The following is a 17,799-nucleotide window of genomic DNA, read 5'->3' on the forward strand; positions in this document are numbered from 1 at the left end:
ATAATGTTGAAGGGAGGAGAAACTTACAATTTATATTCAGGAAATTTGCTTGGCGTCTACTTCATTTGATATCATTGCTTTTGAGGCGACGAATATTTATATTTTTAGCTTGGCGGGTCATTTTTACACGGAAGTGTTTTTGGTGTGATAGTAACAACACGAAAAAAGATGCCTTTCATTCTTGTTTGGGGAGAAATAACTTTTTAAGAACCTATTGAGGGGTTATTGTGGGCATGCCCATTCTAATATGAGGAGAGAAGCTATTTACTAGGACAGGGCCGGATTTACCTACTTGCCGCCCATGGGCTGCCTGTATTTTTTCGCCCCCTTCTCATTCGTTAAGTGAACTTCCCGTTGGGGGAGGGGTGTATGAGACGCGTTTACTCGTGTTGGGCACATTTCTTGTGAAAGCCCTGTCAACACTAACAAAAGTTCACGGAACTTTACGCCAAAGTTAAGTTCCGTAAACCCATCCCTGTTTGGACAGGGCCTTCTATTTCCAACAAACGAACGAAAAAATTATGAAAGAACCAAAATAAATGTGCTTTATTAATTTTAACTTCCGCCGCTGCGCCGACCGCATTGTGTTTGGCGCAATGCGTGAAGTATTCATGCAGTCTTGTAGGCGCTATGCATTTCAATCCGATTGCTGCTGACCGCAGTGTGTTTGCCGCAATGCGTGAAGTATTCATGCAGTCTTGTAGGCGCTATGTGTTCCATGCCGACCGCCGCGCGCCGCGGGCTTCTCCTTTTTATCTCAGTCCTCGTTATCATTGCTCTCTGCGCCGCTCCCGCTCAAGGTCAAATTGCGTGTTTGGTTTCTCTCTTAACTCGATTAATTAAATGTGTTGTCTCTTGTATCACCGAAAAACAAAATTAGAAATTACTATATTCTTACTCTCAGGAAACGAGAGATTTTGTCGCCCTTTCTTGTTTGTAATTTATTTTCTGAATCCGATTTTTTCTTCATTGTTTTGATACCTACATTCAAAAAGATTGCAAAATTTGCCGCCCCCTACATTTTGCCCCCGCGTCCCATGTGGCCACCCCATTAATCCGGCCCTGTACTAGGACGCTGATGAAACAACACTAGAGTAGGTCCTCACTCCGCGCTGTGATAAAATTTTAGCGTAGGTAACTCAAATTGCATAAACATCGAATCGAAGGCTAACGCAATGTCAGTGTGAAGCTACGGAGATTCACAGTGTAGTGAGTCGATAAGAGAGGTTGGACGTGATGTAGAAAGTTTAAAAACTTGTATCCTCGTTAATACAAAACGTAATGGTTTTTAAGAGGTTCCATTGGTTTTCTCATACAATATTCTGTACGAACCACCCCTTTTAATGTAAAGTGTGGAAAAATTAACATCATTATTCGCAGTTTCAGTCAAAAATTTTATGTTCGGCCTTTTGCATAACCCTCTCGTCCCTCTATGCGCCACTAGAGGGATACCGTTCTGTGTTTGATTCTAAGCTTGGGATCCAAAACGAGAATAACTGAAGAGAAAGTAGAGACGGGCGAGAGACAGTTAATATAAAGGCACAGCATTTTCTGAGAATCACACTCCTCGGAGAAGAGGAGGTTGAATATTTTCTGTTTTAAACTCGGCGAGCAAGCACCTGTACAGATACAACAAAATACATCTGACTCCTACTACTCGAACAGGAATTTCGTGTCGTTTTAAATCAACGAGAGATTTCATAGGCGTCTCTGAAAATGTTTCAGAGTAGAAGAATTCCAAGTGTGGGAATCTTCTGCCCTGCAAGGACTCTGAACAAATTAATTTGAATTTTACTTCAATTTCTGACCTCCCAAGCAAACTAAGGCTGTAACATTCGATGAAAGATGATTTGAAGCTCTGTGCAAAATGGCACCACATAAATATCCACTTCTTTAGTATTCTTCTTTTCCTCCTTATTTTTTTCTTGATGGGGGCGATTCTGCAGCAAGGCTTCAATGTCATACTAACGTCCCACTATGGTCCACAGACCCTATTTAACGGAACTTTAGTCAAATTTTGAGGGTGGAAAAAATTAAAGTTTGGCACTACAGTTTTATACTACACACTCTCATGGATCGTCACCTAAGTTTTCATCGACTAATAATGATTTATAAGATTGTGACGGACCCTAACAACAGAGCGCGCGACAGGTCTTCATTAGCTGATTCTAAGCCGCATTCGGTGGTGCGTTACAGGGTGTTTATTTTACCGAGTTACGCCTCATCTATGTAAATTTTTGGGCAACATGGATCCACCTGATGGCAAGTGACTTCCTTTTCACCCCGTTTCATTAATTTTGAACCGAAATTTGTATGCTTTTGAACGCTCCAAATATACGCCAAAAAATGCTAGAAATCAGTGAAATTCGTAATTTTTAGGAAGCTCTAACTTTTTTTTAATTCTAGTTAATGCTTTGCGGATTGAAAAATCTTGTTCAACATATCCTTAAGTTTAAAATGATGCCAATTTAAATTGCGCCTTTTTGCGCCTAACGGTCGAAATCAATTTTTTTCGGAGTGCTCCTCTGTACATCAAAATGTGGAATATTCCATGCATTTTTGGCGTTTTTGCGGCTGTTAAATTTTTTCTAGGTACAAAATGAAAGTATTCCGATATATTTTGATCTACTGAGTCCGAAAATGACCTTTGTTTTTTCTTATCACCTCTCACTTTTCCGAAAAAGCGACTTTTTCCCGGGAAAATGAGCAATTTTGACGTATTTTTGTCATAATTGCAATTCATATTGATAAATTATACTGGACCCGTGATAAAGAGATTCTGTCATGTATATTAAGCTGCTAAATCCGAATATGACATAGGTTTTGGTTTATCACCCTCCAGTTCTCCGATAACGCCGATTTTTTCCGCGCCTTTTGGGTAAAACCTTTCCCGGACTCTAAGTGTGTTAAAAATACGGTTTAAAATTGATTTCGATGTTTGATATATCGATTCTTATGTATTTTGACTTGCTAAACCCGAATATGACCTTAGATTTTTCCTATCACCCCTCATTATCCCGGAAAATTCAATTTTCCTCGGAGAACGAGCTTTTTTGGTATTTTTGCGACGATTTTCCGTATTCTGAGGAAAACGGGGGGTTGTAAGAGGCAATTTGAGGTTGAACTCCGGTTGAATGTTTCTTAAGACGTCAGAGAAGACCTAAATCTTGGAAAATCGCTACAACTCCATAGAATAGGAAAATTGGCGCAAAAATACCGAAAAAGCTCGTTCTCCAAGGAAAATTGAATTTTCCGGGATCTTGAGGGGTGATAGGAAAAATCTAAGGTCATATTCGGGTTTATCAAGTCAAAATACATAAGAATCGATATATCAAACATAGAAATCAATTTTAAACCGTATTTTTATCACAAGAGTCCGGAAAAGGTTTTACTCAAAAGGCGCGGAAAAATCGGCATTATCGGAGATCTGGAGGGTGATAAACTAAAATCTATGTCATATTCGGATTTAGCAGCCTAATATACATGACAGAATCGCTTTACCACGGGTCCAGTATAATTTATCAACATGAATTGCAATTATGACAAAAAAACGTCAAATTTGCTCATTTTCCCGGGAAAAAGTCGCTTTTTCGGAAAAGTGAGAGGTGATAAGAAAAAACAAAGGTCATTTTCGGACTCAGTAGAACAAAATACATCGAAATAGTACTATTTAGTACCTGAAAAATTTTTTACCTGCATGTTGCAGAGGTCAACGGTCGCAAAAACACCAAAAATGTCCATTTTTCCGGGTAAAATCGGCTTTTCCGGAAAATTTAAGGGCGATGGACCAAGACGGAGGTCATATTCGGATTTATCGCCTAAAAATACATGAGAATTATCTGATCTCGACCGAGAGACACTTTTGTTATTATTTTTATACATGTCAAAATAGGGTGGAAAAAATCTTCAGTCTTGAAAGCGCCAGAAATCACATTTGAAGTTAAGTGTCTCGGTCAGGATGTTACTATTTTGTTAAACTAAGATGTAAAATGAAATCAGCGACCCAAAAAACATAAGATCCAACACCTTTTATAACGGTGCAGTGCATTTTCGAATGAAGTTCCGTTAAATCCAGTCTGTGGACCATAGTGCGTCCTGGCACAGGCAAAAGTAAAGTGAAGGTTACTCATTCCATATTCGTCTTACATTAATATTTATGCATATCATAAATGGATATTTTTTTATTGTTTTTTGTTTATGGTTGATTTTAACGACAGCTATATTTCCAGGTTTTTCGGTACTACTTACGATTCAAATAGAAAAATGTAAAAACTTAATAGCAATAGATGAAATTTATTTGATTTATGTACAAAAGTAAAAGGGTGGGGGAGGTTTCAAAATTGTAAAAAGTTCTCCGCAAAGGATAAAATATATTTAATATAATGTACAAAGGTAAGGGCCAAGGAGGTATAAAATACTTCCAAAAGGAAAATAGTATTAAGCAAACAAAAAGAGCTGTCATAGTCTTAAACAGAGGATAAAAGCTCTTAAAGAAATCACTACAATCAATTTTTTACAAAGAAAAACTTACAAAAAATATGACACATAAAGGATACCAGAGACGGAACTTTTAGTTATATTTAGGTGGGAGGATTTCTCCTTACCTCGAGGTCGCAAATAATCATATTTAATAAATAAATAAATAAATAAGTGAATAGATAAATAAAAAGTAAAAAGAATTCTTGTTCTTCCTATTTTTGGAGAGAAAAAACAGACAGAACGTCCAGCATTCTTTCCTGTTCTTGTATACCTGATTTATTTTTGTATTACATTCTATTTGTTTAAATTTTATTGTAAGTGTAATGCTTTCTTTTCAAAGTGAGAAAAAATACATGTACTGTATCTCTTGAGAGATAAGATTAAAAAGTAAATCCTAAAAAATAACTCATTGATGAACAGGTACTGCCCACAGAACTATTGGGATTCATTATATCCATTCAATTATGAATTAAGATAAAAGGACCCTACAACAAAACGGCCAAATCGGCCTAAACACGGAATCGTACGATTTTCTCAGGGATGAAAGAGGGTCTCCCCGGACACTCAAAACTGGTCATATTTTTTGCCTAACCCCCAGGGAAAAGGGGGGGATGGGGGGTCAAAGTCAAAAACTTTAAAGTAGCATAACTTCTCAACGGTTTGTCGTAGAAAGATGATCTTGGTGTCAAAATTTCCAAAAAAATGAGAGCTTTCAGAATATATGTATGAAATTAATAAAATTTTAAATTGTGACCCACTTTTGGGGGAATTATACAAGGCCCCCCTTTCGTAAATTTTCGTTTTTTCGATATGTTCGGTCGTTCGGTTCGCACGGAGCAAAACAAAAATAACCCTAAATGAAAGTAGAGGGCATAAGGTTTAAAACAAGCCCAAGTTCATCTTGGGGAAACGAATAGAAGCGGAGTTATGAGTCTTCAAAGTTGACGCGGCGCGCGGGAACCTTGTACGTTCCGAGTCTCAAGGTCACCTGCGCCCCCCGGATTGCCTGCGGGTTGCAAGTTTTTGTGTTTTTATGCTTCGATAGGTCGCTTTTCATGTAAATCATTCAATGAAGATAGTATAAACTGAATTTTTTAATTTTACACAATGGGCCTTCGGTGAGGTACACCACATTAACGTTAAAAAATTTTAACTGCGTTTCAAATTGCCCCCTCAAGAATAACTGAGACTTGTTTTGAAGCTCAAAGCTTGTCAAAGCTTCTACGAGAAACTATTTGGCTTTACTAAGTGAGTTCCGTGAAGCGCTGTAGCTTATAGCTCCATTAAAAAATTTAAAATTAGGGGTACCCCAAAATTTGGCATCAATGGGTTATAATTTCTAGATGGTTCAGTTCTGTATGGATCATATGTATATTTGAAATGAGGGTCCATGGTTTTTTCTAAATTATAAGAGCAGAATCGTCATCGTCAGCAAATGTTTAATGAGGTATGATGGACATAATGGTTGATACTCTAAGCCCCCTCTCGCTCCTTCCGTAAAATTAAAAAATTCAGATTATACTATCTTCATTGAATGATTTACATGAAAAGCGACCTACCGAAGCATAAAAACACAAAAACTTGCAACCCGCAGGCAATCCGGGGGGCGCAGGTGACCTTGAGACTCGGAACGTACAAGGTTCCCGCGCGCCGCGTCAACTTTGAAGACTCATAACTCCGCTTCTATTCGTTTCCCCAAGATGAACTTGGGCTTGTTTTAAACCTTATGCCCTCTACTTTCATTTAGGGTTATTTTTGTTTTGCTCCGTGCGAACCGAACGACCGAAAATATCGAAAAACGAAAATTTACGAAAGGGGGACCTTGTATAATTCCCCCAAAAGTGGGTCACAATTTAAAATTTTATTAATTTCATACATATATTCTGAAAGCTCTCATTTTTTTGGAAATTTTGACACCAAGATCATCTTTCTACGACAAACCGTTGAGAAGTTATGCTACTTTAAAGTTTTTGACTTTGACCCCCCATCCCCCCTTTTCCCTGGGGGTTAGGCAAAAAATATGACCAGTTTTGAGTGTCCGGGGAGACCCTCTTTCATCCCTGAGAAAATCGTACGATTCCGTGTTTAGGCCGATTTGGCCGTTTTGTTGTAGGGTCCTTTGACATATTGTAACATTATCATGATAGAAATTAAAAGCATTCTAAAAACGATGGGTCTGTTGAAAGCTTATGCCTACGGACACAGCAAGAACTATTTTTGAAAGAAAATATCTTAAAAATCATGTTAAGCATGCTCTAAAATTTACCTCTTCCTTCAAATTCAAATTTGCTTATTTTGAAGCTTCCCACTTCAAAAAGTAGAGAGCAGCAACATCGAAATTTTTAATGTGACGTACACGAGTCACTCTAACCTCATGACTCCATGCGAACCTTAAAATGATCGCTGTCATGTGTTGCACCTCCTCAAGTAAAAGTACATAGCATGTCAAACTTCTCACAACCAACAGCTTTACTTTGCTGCTTTCCAAGTTGAATTTAAAAATAAAAAGAGATATTTTTGTTTGTTTTACTTTGAGGGACTGTACATGACAGGGGTCTTTTTGAGTTTAGCACAGAATCATGAAATCGAGGTGTATCATTGATATCAAATCAGGTCTTCTCTTATTTATACTTTTTAAAGCAAGAGACTTAGAAATGCGCAAATTTGGCAAGCAGAGTAAAAGGTAAAGAGCGAATTGTTTGCTCTACTCTAAGATTGAAACGGACCTATAATTACACTCACAAATAAAAACCATCAATCATATGTTACCATTGGCTAAAGGTCACAGAAACAAAGGATACCAATTCCACACATTGCAACATTTTAAAATTTTTGTCAATATTTTTAATTCTAGTGGGAGAACCAATTAATGGAATTCACTGATCAAAATCCGTTCAATTTTTTTTGAAACATCTAAAAATTAAGACTATTGATTTCAAAAAGAGAGAGAAGTTAGTTATTTTTGTTAGGAACATGAAAAGCAATTTTTGCACACCTTTCTAAAGAGACATATTTTTTAACTGACACAAGAAGAATGTTCATGAAAACACTCAGCGTTCTTAATGATTTTCTTAAAAGATTTCATTAACACACATACCATATTTCCATACTTTTTGAGAACTAGTCGATGTTATATTAAAATATACAACTTTTTTTGGCTGAAAACAAAAATTGTTGTTGATTTATTGATACTTATCGTAATTAATACTTGAATTAAATTTAACCTCTTTTTATGTAGAAAAAAGCTGAAGGTAGTAGGTGACATGAAGGTGTGTTGGTAAATACAAACTATCACCATGCTAAGAATGTCTTGGAATTCAGAGAATACAAAAGACAATAAAATTCTTAAAATAAACAGTTTGTAAAATTTGGGTCGTTAACTGTCCTTACCTTTTTAATTAAAATGTATAAACAATTAGATACTTTAACCTATCGGAGAGAAATTTTAAAATTTCTGTACAGTATTTTTGTCTGATCTCACTTGAAAACAAATTCTGGTACCCTCGATCAGGATGTTAAAAAAATTTGAATTGAAAAAATTTATCTCGTGGGCAAAAAAAAGCTTTTAGATAAAGAAAAAATAAGGTAAGAAGCAGAGGGGGAAAAAATAATTATGTAAATATGAAAACATTTTACAATAACCTTTCACTTTGATAGGGTGTCTATCTCTTGAATTAGTGCACATATACTTTCTTCGCTATCATATATGCCATCATAGCGTTTACAATGCAACTGGTGGATGAACACTTTGGCATTGAATTCCTCATCCAATTCGATGCTGGTTTTCAATGTTGGGATTCCAGACCTGGTAAAGAAAAGTAAAACCAATTTTATTAAGATTGTAATCAAAAGATATACATCGAGTTTTCAAACCTAACTTTTCTCTCCCTGAATTCAGCACATGAACCCAAAAGGGAAAATATTTTGTCCCCCACCACTCTTCCTAAAAGGAAGTATAAGCATGCTTTTAAAGAGTTTGAAACAGAGAATTTGATGCCCAAAATTTAATCTCCTTTGATAAATTTGAACCTTAGACATAAAGGTTCAAATCAAAGTCTTCATTAAATTTCAGTAAGAATTAAAGTTCAGAAACTTGTGAAACTGATTACTTTCAAAATGGCTCTCAGACAGTTAAATATTACGACTATTAATTTGGCAGACATACCTAGCTCTCCCACATGGTGACAAAAATATGCCAAGCAAAGGCAATTACTTTGGAGGTTGAAGGTTGCTCCTTCTTCCCATCCAAAATCGTCAAAAACAGTCAAAGTATTTAACTTCAGAGAAATCTTAAGGATTGACACAAATATAATACGAAATAAAAAAACAAAAAATTTGAAACCATAAACCTTCAGAGCGTTTCATTACAAGGGAGGAAATAGACCCTTACCTTCCGCGGCAAACTTGCGCTATGCAAAAAGAGTTGGAATCTGGTAAGACATGCAAATTCCAGCTTGGCAGTAAGCGAGACACATCCTGCATCAAGTCATACAATGTTCTTTCTCCAGGTCGAACAACATTGTTTGTATCATTTTCATTGCTCTTCCTTAAAAGTGTGGACTTTGCTTGAAGGTTAAAGGGAACAACTTTAATTTTTGATGGGGCGACGTTGATTCCAACTAGTGAAGACCGCGTAAGAGTTTCTGAACGGTTGCTCTTAGGTCTCTTGTCTTTCACCTAAAAAGAAAAAATGAAATAGTGGTACACTTTAATTCACTTGGAATCCAGAGAAGTTTAAGGCTTAAGCATTTAGGTACCTAAATGTGAGCATACCTATGGAAAGTTTAATAAAAAGTTTCATCTTTATGATATAATGATTATAATTATGGTGCAGATGTGTTTTCTTCAATACAAAGTTCTGATCATTATGAAAACGTGACAACATATGGGCTGCACAAGATAAATTAAATTAGCAAGGAAAAAATTATGTATGAATCGACACCCATGCACATTTTCAGAAAAATTTTCCTGGCTGGTTTTGGACATGCACTCCATCTTCAGCAATAAATGGAGTCGCGCTTATTGCTGATTATGAGCTACAAGCCCAAAATAGGTCCGGCAAATCATTCTAAATGAATAAAAAAGTCAGGCGAATCACATATGTACATTTTTTTAATATCATTTACAATGATTTAAAATGCTCAGTTTGATGAGAGACAGTCATTCTTTGCACTCTTCTTACACATTTTTATGACAGCTGTCCGTCCGGATTTTTAAGTTCCCGCAGTGGGAAATCACGGGAATTCTGAATTTTGCTGAAAAGAGGGTTCGTTTTTTAATATCATATGTAGTTCTGAGAAACTTAAAATATGCTGTAATTGAAAGCTTTTGCCTGAATTCTTCCTCATTTTTTCATGTTCTCATAATTTTAAATGGTCCTGCACTTTACGTATTAGATGAAAAACCGAAAATTAGGTAGCATTAGTTATAATTTTTAAAGCATTCAGAGCCAATGAAAAGATGTTTGTTTTTAATATTCATGAGAAACTAATAAGCTTTAAAAAGATGTTTGGAATTAGCATAAATCAATTACCTCTGCCTCCAAATGATCTCTTAAGTAGGATTCATAGTCAAAGACCTTCCGATGTTTCCTGGTTGGTTTTTTGGGGGGCACAACCTTTGCTTTCTTAGCAGGAGTTGAGCTGCTTGTATTGCTTGATGTTGAGTCACCTTCATCGCTTTGCTTTTGCAATTTTCTTTTCAAAATTGAGGGAACTGAATCAGCATTCAGTTTACGAACAATTTCTTTCGCTGTTTCACTTGGCACACCTTTCTTGGCAACTGGAGTTTGTCCTGACTTGATCAAGGTTACTGTTGTACCCTTGTCATTAGGGTTAGCGGGTTTTGGACGAATGGGTATAAAGTTTTTGACTACCTTATCTGCTGGCGTTTTTTGTAATGTCTTTGCATTTGGTGCTTTAGGGTCTAATATAAAACCTCCACTGGCTAGGCGGGAGGGTGTTTTTAATGACCGCTTAGGTCGAGGTGCGGTTGAATCTTCATCACCTGATTCTTGAGCATCAGTTGCCACCTTGATTGTGCCACTAGGCATTTCAAGTTTTTCCAGACGAATTGTTGGCTTAAATTTAGGGTCCAAGTTTTCTTCAAATTCTGGATAAACATTGAAGGTCATTTCTGAATCCACAACATGTGAAGCATCATCTTCTTCTTCCTCCTCCTTGATTAATACAGTGTGAAGGGCTTCTAACTCTTGATTTTGAACTGTGGAGCTTGTTGAGACTATGCTACAATCATCATCTCTAGTAACGTTGCTCACATGAGTTTCGGAGTTTGGTACAATTTCTGGAACAGGTGGTGAACTAGGTGCAGACATAGTTTCCGATGTGTCCACCATCTTCTCATTGTCCTCCTGACACTCTGATTTTTCTTCATTGTCAGTCGAGGTGTTTGCGCCAAGATTTGGTGTCTGCTCGTCTTCTGAATCAAATAAACAAAATTTAATTGGTCATAATAGCAACCTTTACTTAAGATTTTTACTGCTTTCAATTCCTGAGTTTCTCACATTCCAGCATCACAAATGCTTCAAATCCTATTTCACTTTGATTTTACTGGGATTGAGTAAAGGGAGAAAACATGAACACTTACTTTTCAATTTAATTTTGTATCCAAAATGAAAAGATAGTAGATTACAAAGAGGAGAAAAATTGAAACACAATTGCGCAAGTTGGCGAATAACTTGGACAAAGTCTAAACAGAAAGGAGCTGATTCACATTAAGATCAAACCAGAAAAAAGAGGTATGAAGCTTCATTCCTCTATAAGGCTCAATGTTACAGACGAGGTTCCATACTTATTTTCATATTCAAATTATTTTCTCTCAACTTTGAATTTTTCCAAGGAAAAATTGTGCAACTCCTTGGGCTCAAAACTACTTCTTACCTATTTTTTCTCTTTCAAATGCAGGACATGGAGGCTCTCTGCTTAGAGTCCATTCCAAATGAGTTGACGCACTTTTAGTGTAGGACAGAAGATCAGGTGTCTTCAGTTTAGAATTGAAGGTAATTGCAAGAATCTAGATGGTGGATCTTCTATTGCTGTCTAAAAATGTGTAAATTTATTTGGCATGGAATGTAATTCAGTACACTTGAGGGATTATTCCAGTTAAAGGGACGTGTTATGACAGCGTCTACTCAAGGTTTCTAATGCACATTTTTTTATTTGGATTGTGAAACACATACTTAACCCGCATTGAAATAAGAATATGGATACAACTACTGAAGTTATTAACACTAACCTTCTTTGTGGTCAGGGATGTCAGATATTTGCTCCTCCACTTCGGTGCTGGGAGCTACCGCTTCTTCTGAGGTGGAGTTAAGTTCAGGAGTGATTGGTTTATCTACAACTTTGGTCTCAAGTTTAGCATTGGATTCAGATTCGGAGGCAGGCGCTGCTTTGTCCTCAAGAGTAAGAGTTTCCACAGTTGAGATTTCTTCAATGACTCCATAATTTTGAGCCTCATCTGTTTCACATGCGTCCTCCTCTAACTCTTCAATCAAATTCTCAGCGTCAATAGGAAAGCTCATTGTAGCAAAATTGATAATTCCAATTTATGACACATCAAGTTGTCTGCTTCAGTATTTCCTAAACAAGAGCAAACGAACACCCTGGAAATAAGATAGATAGTAGATTTTTACTTATGATATGGTAGAACTGGCTTACAAAGACTGAATCCTTTATCATCAAACTTTTAAATAAAAAGATTCATCTCTACAGTCAAATAATAACCAGTAACATAGGGGATGTTACCCATCGACGGTGAAACTACTAAACCACGTATCTCGTTTGCGGTGTTTAAAAATCTACGCTCACATTTCATTTTTTTTTAAATAGACCAAATCAATATCATTCCTTGAAATTTTCACGGAATTTTTTCCGCACAAAGAGGAAAAATCACAGGAATTTTCAAGACTGGATGTTAAGTAGTTTTTCATTTAAAAAATAAAGTATGACAGGAAGTCTGCGACGTCGCAAACCGAGATACGTGGTTTGGTAGTTTCACCGTCGCCATGCTTTGCCTGTAGGAGCTCATTTTGATAATCAGATTCATGTTCTTTTGTACATTAATTTCCTGTGCATGCCTGTAGAACTACCACACAAGCAAAACTCATGGGAGTTGCTTCATGATATCATTTGATTCTGTAAGTCATCTATTTGGAAGAAGTAAATATCATATCATTAATACACTATTCTGGCATCATGATTCAAGTTAACTGGCCTTGATTCAAAATGCGACCTGTTCGTCAATTTTAGCCTTAAAAAAATTCTGTACTTGACTCCTTAACCGGTTCAGTATAGACGTCATTTACCAAAAATTAAGTAAAGTTCTATATGGGAAGAACAACGTTGCCCACTAGGTATGAATACGTTTGATTACCTAATGCTAACTTTTACATCCATAATGAGCATGAGGCTGGAAAAATCTGTTACTATGCGATATCGGTCTTACTTCACAACTCAGGTACAGTATCTAATTTAGAATCCTGTAATCTGGAAAAGGATTTTTGATAGAGACATTAAAGATTGCCGGAATGTAAACATTAAACACATGAAGAGGGCCAGGGGCCCACCACGGGTTCCTTCCAGCGGTCCATTGCTTAAAAGATCCTATTATTACAGGAATTTGAGTCATTTAGAAGAGATAACTGCAGATGAAAATTTGTTCGAATGGAAATCGTTGATAATAAAAAGGAGAATTTACCAGTTGAGGTCTGCTGAAAGTTAATGAAACTTCTTGTTCCTCATTAACAAATTCATCGGCTGCCTAGAGAGAGTACATAATCATCACAGAAAATATCTTAAGGACTTTCAGCACTGCAAAATCTGCACCAAGTTTAACAGGAGAAAAAATGTTCACCAGGTATTCACCCTAGGGGCGAATTTTAAAAAATGGCGTAAGCTCCGTTATCGAGGAGGGATACCTGTCTACGCGTATACGCGGTGGGATCCGATCCAACCCCGTAATTATCGGTCGGACAATTTCTCGGGGTCGACACTTTGGAAATCCCTTCTACAAGACTCTATCGTGATAATATAAAACCCCCCGGAAGATGCTCCCACGTCCATCCGCGGAGCGGGGTCTGCCGCGTAGACTGCTCTGTTTACTTCTTTTTTTTTAAAATAGTCGTTATTATGTGTCTGTGAGTAGATCACTCGAGTCGGACGTGGCCTTAGAGTGGGCCGGATTGACGTAGCGGGTGCGGGTCGGACGCTTGAGTAGCGAGCGGGTGGCAAGAGAGGTTTAAGTAGGTTTTCGGGGGGTTGGAAAAGAGAAATTTTCATTTTTTTCCAGATTATTTTTTTTATATTTTTTTTTTTTTTAAACATATTTTTTTTAAGCGAATTTTTCATTTTTTTTTCAGTTTGCGGAGGGCTAAGTATGAGGGAGGTTCGCCCCTAGGGGCGAATTTTAAAAAATGGCGTAAGCTCCGTTATCGAGGAGGGATACCTGTCTACGCGTATACGCGGTGGGATCCGATCCAACCCCGTAATTATCGGTCGGACAATTTCTCGGGGTCGACACTTTGGAAATCCCTTCTACAAGACTCTATCGTGATAATATAAAACCCCCCGGAAGATGCTCCCACGTCCATCCGCGGAGCGGGGTCTGCCGCGTAGACTGCTCTGTTTACTTCTTTTTTTTTAAAATAGTCGTTATTATGTGTCTGTGAGTAGATCACTCGAGTCGGACGTGGCCTTAGAGTGGGCCGGATTGACGTAGCGGGTGCGGGTCGGACGCTTGAGTAGCGAGCGGGTGGCAAGAGAGGTTTAAGTAGGTTTTCGGGGGGTTGGAAAAGAGAAATTTTCATTTTTTTCCAGATTATTTTTTTTATATTTTTTTTTTTTTTAAACATATTTTTTTTAAGCGAATTTTTCATTTTTTTTTCAGTTTGCGGAGGGCTAAGTATGAGGGAGGTTCGCCCCTAGGGGCGAATTTTAAAAAATGGCGTAAGCTCCGTTATCGAGGAGGGATACCTGTCTACGCGTATACGCGGTGGGATCCGATCCAACCCCGTAATTATCGGTCGGACAATTTCTCGGGGTCGACACTTTGGAAATCCCTTCTACAAGACTCTATCGTGATAATATAAAACCCCCCGGAAGATGCTCCCACGTCCATCCGCGGAGCGGGGTCTGCCGCGTAGACTACTCTGTTTACTTTTTTTTTTTTTTTTTTTAAGATATTTTTTTTTTAATCGAATTTTTCATTTTTTTTCAGTTTGTGGAGGGCTAAGTATGAGGTAGTGAAAGGTTTTCGGGGAAGGCTTGCGGCGGCATTCGCGATACACGGGCGCTAAGTGGGCGCGGGCGCTAGGTGGGCGCGGGCGCTATTTGGGGAAGGTAAGATGGAGGGCGAGGGCGGAGGAACAATTTTGCGTGGGATTTTTTTATTTTAAGCCGTAGGGGCTTTTGCGTCGGTCTGCGGAGGGATGTCCCTTTTGAGTTTTTTTAGGGGACCGGTAGGGGTATCCAGCGGGCCCGGAGCCGAAGGGCTGGGAGGCGTTTCTATTTTGGAAAAAACTTCGGGCGCGAATTTACGGCGCTGTAATCACCCTGGAGGGCACTTTGCGAGGTAGTCGACTTCGGGAGTAGTTTGCGATGGGAGTAGGGGTCAGAAGGCGGAAGATTCGGCCAATGGAGGGTAGAGGGGACCCTTGGGAAGGTATCTAGAGGTCGCGGAACGATTTTGAAAAGCTGGCACGGTGAAGCGGGGATTTTGAAAAAAAAGTGGAACTTTTGATAGAGTGGTCGGGGGGAGCCCAATCTGTGCCAGTTTGTAGAGGAGGTCAAACTATTGAAAAATTTTGTGGACTCTTTTTTTTTTTTTTTTTTTTTTTTTTAACATATTTTTTTTAAGCGAATTTTTCATTTTTTTTTCAGTTTGCGGAGGGCTAAGTATGAGGGAGGTTCGCCCCTAGGGGTGAATTTTAAAAAATGGCTTAAGCTCCGTTATCGAGGAGGGATACCTGTCTACGCGTATACGCGGTGGGATCCGATCCAACCCCGTAATTATCGGTCGGACAATTTCTCGGGGTCGACACTTTGGAAATCCCTTCTACAAGACTCTATCGTGATAATATAAAACCCCCCGGAAGATGCTCCCACGTCCATCCGCGGAGCGGGGTCTGCGACGTAGACTTCTCTGTTTACTTCTTTTTTTTTTAAATAGTCGTTATTATGTGTCTGTGAGTAGATCACTCGAGTCGGACGTGGCCTTAGAGTGGGCCGGATTGACGTAGCGGGTGCGGGTCGGACGCTTGAGTAGCGAGCGGGTGGCAAGAGAGGTTTAAGTAGGTTTTCGGGGGGTTGGAAAAGAGAAATTTTCATTTTTTTCCAGATTATTTTTTTTATATTTTTTTTTTTTTTAAACATATTTTTTTTAAGCGAATTTTTCATTTTTTTTTCAGTTTGCGGAGGGCTAAGTATGAGGGAGGTTCGCCCCTAGGGGCGAATTTTAAAAAATGGCGTAAGCTCCGTTATCGAGGAGGGATACCTGTCTACGCGTATACGCGGTGGGATCCGATCCAACCCCGTAATTATCGGTCGGACAATTTCTCGGGGTCGACACTTTGGAAATCCCTTCTACAAGACTCTATCGTGATAATATAAAACCCCCCGGAAGATGCTCCCACGTCCATCCGCGGAGCGGGGTCTGCCGCGTAGACTGCTCTGTTTACTTCTTTTTTTTTAAAATAGTCGTTATTATGTGTCTGTGAGTAGATCACTCGAGTCGGACGTGGCCTTAGAGTGGGCCGGATTGACGTAGCGGGTGCGGGTCGGACGCTTGAGTAGCGAGCGGGTGGCAAGAGAGGTTTAAGTAGGTTTTCGGGGGGTTGGAAAAGAGAAATTTTCATTTTTTTCCAGATTATTTTTTTTATATTTTTTTTTTTTTAAACATATTTTTTTTAAGCGAATTTTTCATTTTTTTTTCAGTTTGCGGAGGGCTAAGTATGAGGGAGGTTCGCCCCTAGGGGCGAATTTTAAAAAATGGCGTAAGCTCCGTTATCGAGGAGGGATACCTGTCTACGCGTATACGCGGTGGGATCCGATCCAACCCCGTAATTATCGGTCGGACAATTTCTCGGGGTCGACACTTTGGAAATCCCTTCTACAAGACTCTATCGTGATAATATAAAACCCCCCGGAAGATGCTCCCACGTCCATCCGCGGAGCGGGGTCTGCCGCGTAGACTGCTCTGTTTACTTCTTTTTTTTTAAAATAGTCGTTATTATGTGTCTGTGAGTAGATCACTCGAGTCGGACGTGGCCTTAGAGTGGGCCGGATTGACGTAGCGGGTGCGGGTCGGACGCTTGAGTAGCGAGCGGGTGGCAAGAGAGGTTTAAGTAGGTTTTCGGGGGGTTGGAAAAGAGAAATTTTCATTTTTTTCCAGATTATTTTTTTTATATTTTTTTTTTTTTTAAACATATTTTTTTTAAGCGAATTTTTCATTTTTTTTTCAGTTTGCGGAGGGCTAAGTATGAGGGAGGTTCGCCCCTAGGGGCGAATTTTAAAAAATGGCGTAAGCTCCGTTATCGAGGAGGGATACCTGTCTACGCGTATACGCGGTGGGATCCGATCCAACCCCGTAATTATCGGTCGGACAATTTCTCGGGGTCGACACTTTGGAAATCCCTTCTACAAGACTCTATCGTGATAATATAAAACCCCCCGGAAGATGCTCCCACGTCCATCCGCGGAGCGGGGTCTGCCGCGTAGACTACTCTGTTTACTTTTTTTTTTTTTTTTTTTAAGATATTTTTTTTTTAATCGAATTTTTCATTTTTTTTCAGTTTGTGGAGGGCTAAGTATGAGGTAGTGAAAGGTTTTCGGGGAAGGCTTGCGGCGGCATTCGCGATACACGGGCGCTAAGTGGGCGCGGGCGCTAGGTGGGCGCGGGCGCTATTTGGGGAAGGTAAGATGGAGGGCGAGGGCGGAGGAACAATTTTGCGTGGGATTTTTTTATTTTAAGCCGTAGGGGCTTTTGCGTCGGTCTGCGGAGGGATGTCCCTTTTGAGTTTTTTTAGGGGACCGGTAGGGGTATCCAGCGGGCCCGGAGCCGAAGGGCTGGGAGGCGTTTCTATTTTGGAAAAAACTTCGGGCGCGAATTTACGGCGCTGTAATCACCCTGGAGGGCACTTTGCGAGGTAGTCGACTTCGGGAGTAGTTTGCGATGGGAGTAGGGGTCAGAAGGCGGAAGATTCGGCCAATGGAGGGTAGAGGGGACCCTTGGGAAGGTATCTAGAGGTCGCGGAACGATTTTGAAAAGCTGGCACGGTGAAGCGGTGATTTTGAAAAAAAAGTG

The 17,799-nt window shown here is 39.1% G+C and overlaps 1 protein-coding gene across 4 annotated transcripts; it reads right to left on the minus strand.

The window, feature by feature from the left end:
* Positions 1-7,339: 7,339 nt before the first annotated feature.
* Positions 7,340-13,360, minus strand: LOC109041213 (uncharacterized). 4 transcript variants are annotated; one of them, XM_072297751.1, is made up of 5 exons: positions 13,198-13,360; positions 11,734-12,080; positions 10,013-10,917; positions 8,870-9,156; positions 7,340-8,284 (listed from the first exon to the last, which is right to left on the minus strand). In XM_072297751.1, exons 2-5 carry the CDS (start codon positions 12,020-12,022, stop codon positions 8,125-8,127), a joined length of 1,641 nt encoding a protein of 546 aa, XP_072153852.1. In that variant the 5' UTR covers positions 12,023-12,080; positions 13,198-13,360; the 3' UTR covers positions 7,340-8,124. The 4 variants fall into 4 exon arrangements, with proteins under 4 accessions (XP_072153852.1, XP_072153847.1, XP_018913016.2 ...); XM_072297746.1 differs by having other exon boundaries at positions 11,734-12,103; XM_019057471.2 differs by lacking the exon at positions 13,198-13,360 and adding an exon at positions 12,874-12,963 and having other exon boundaries at positions 11,734-12,103.
* Between the last annotated feature and the right edge of the window lie 4,439 nt (positions 13,361-17,799).

This window comes from Bemisia tabaci, chromosome 1, assembly GCF_918797505.1.
Source record: "Bemisia tabaci chromosome 1, PGI_BMITA_v3".
Taxonomy (NCBI): Eukaryota; Metazoa; Arthropoda; class Insecta; order Hemiptera; family Aleyrodidae; genus Bemisia; species Bemisia tabaci.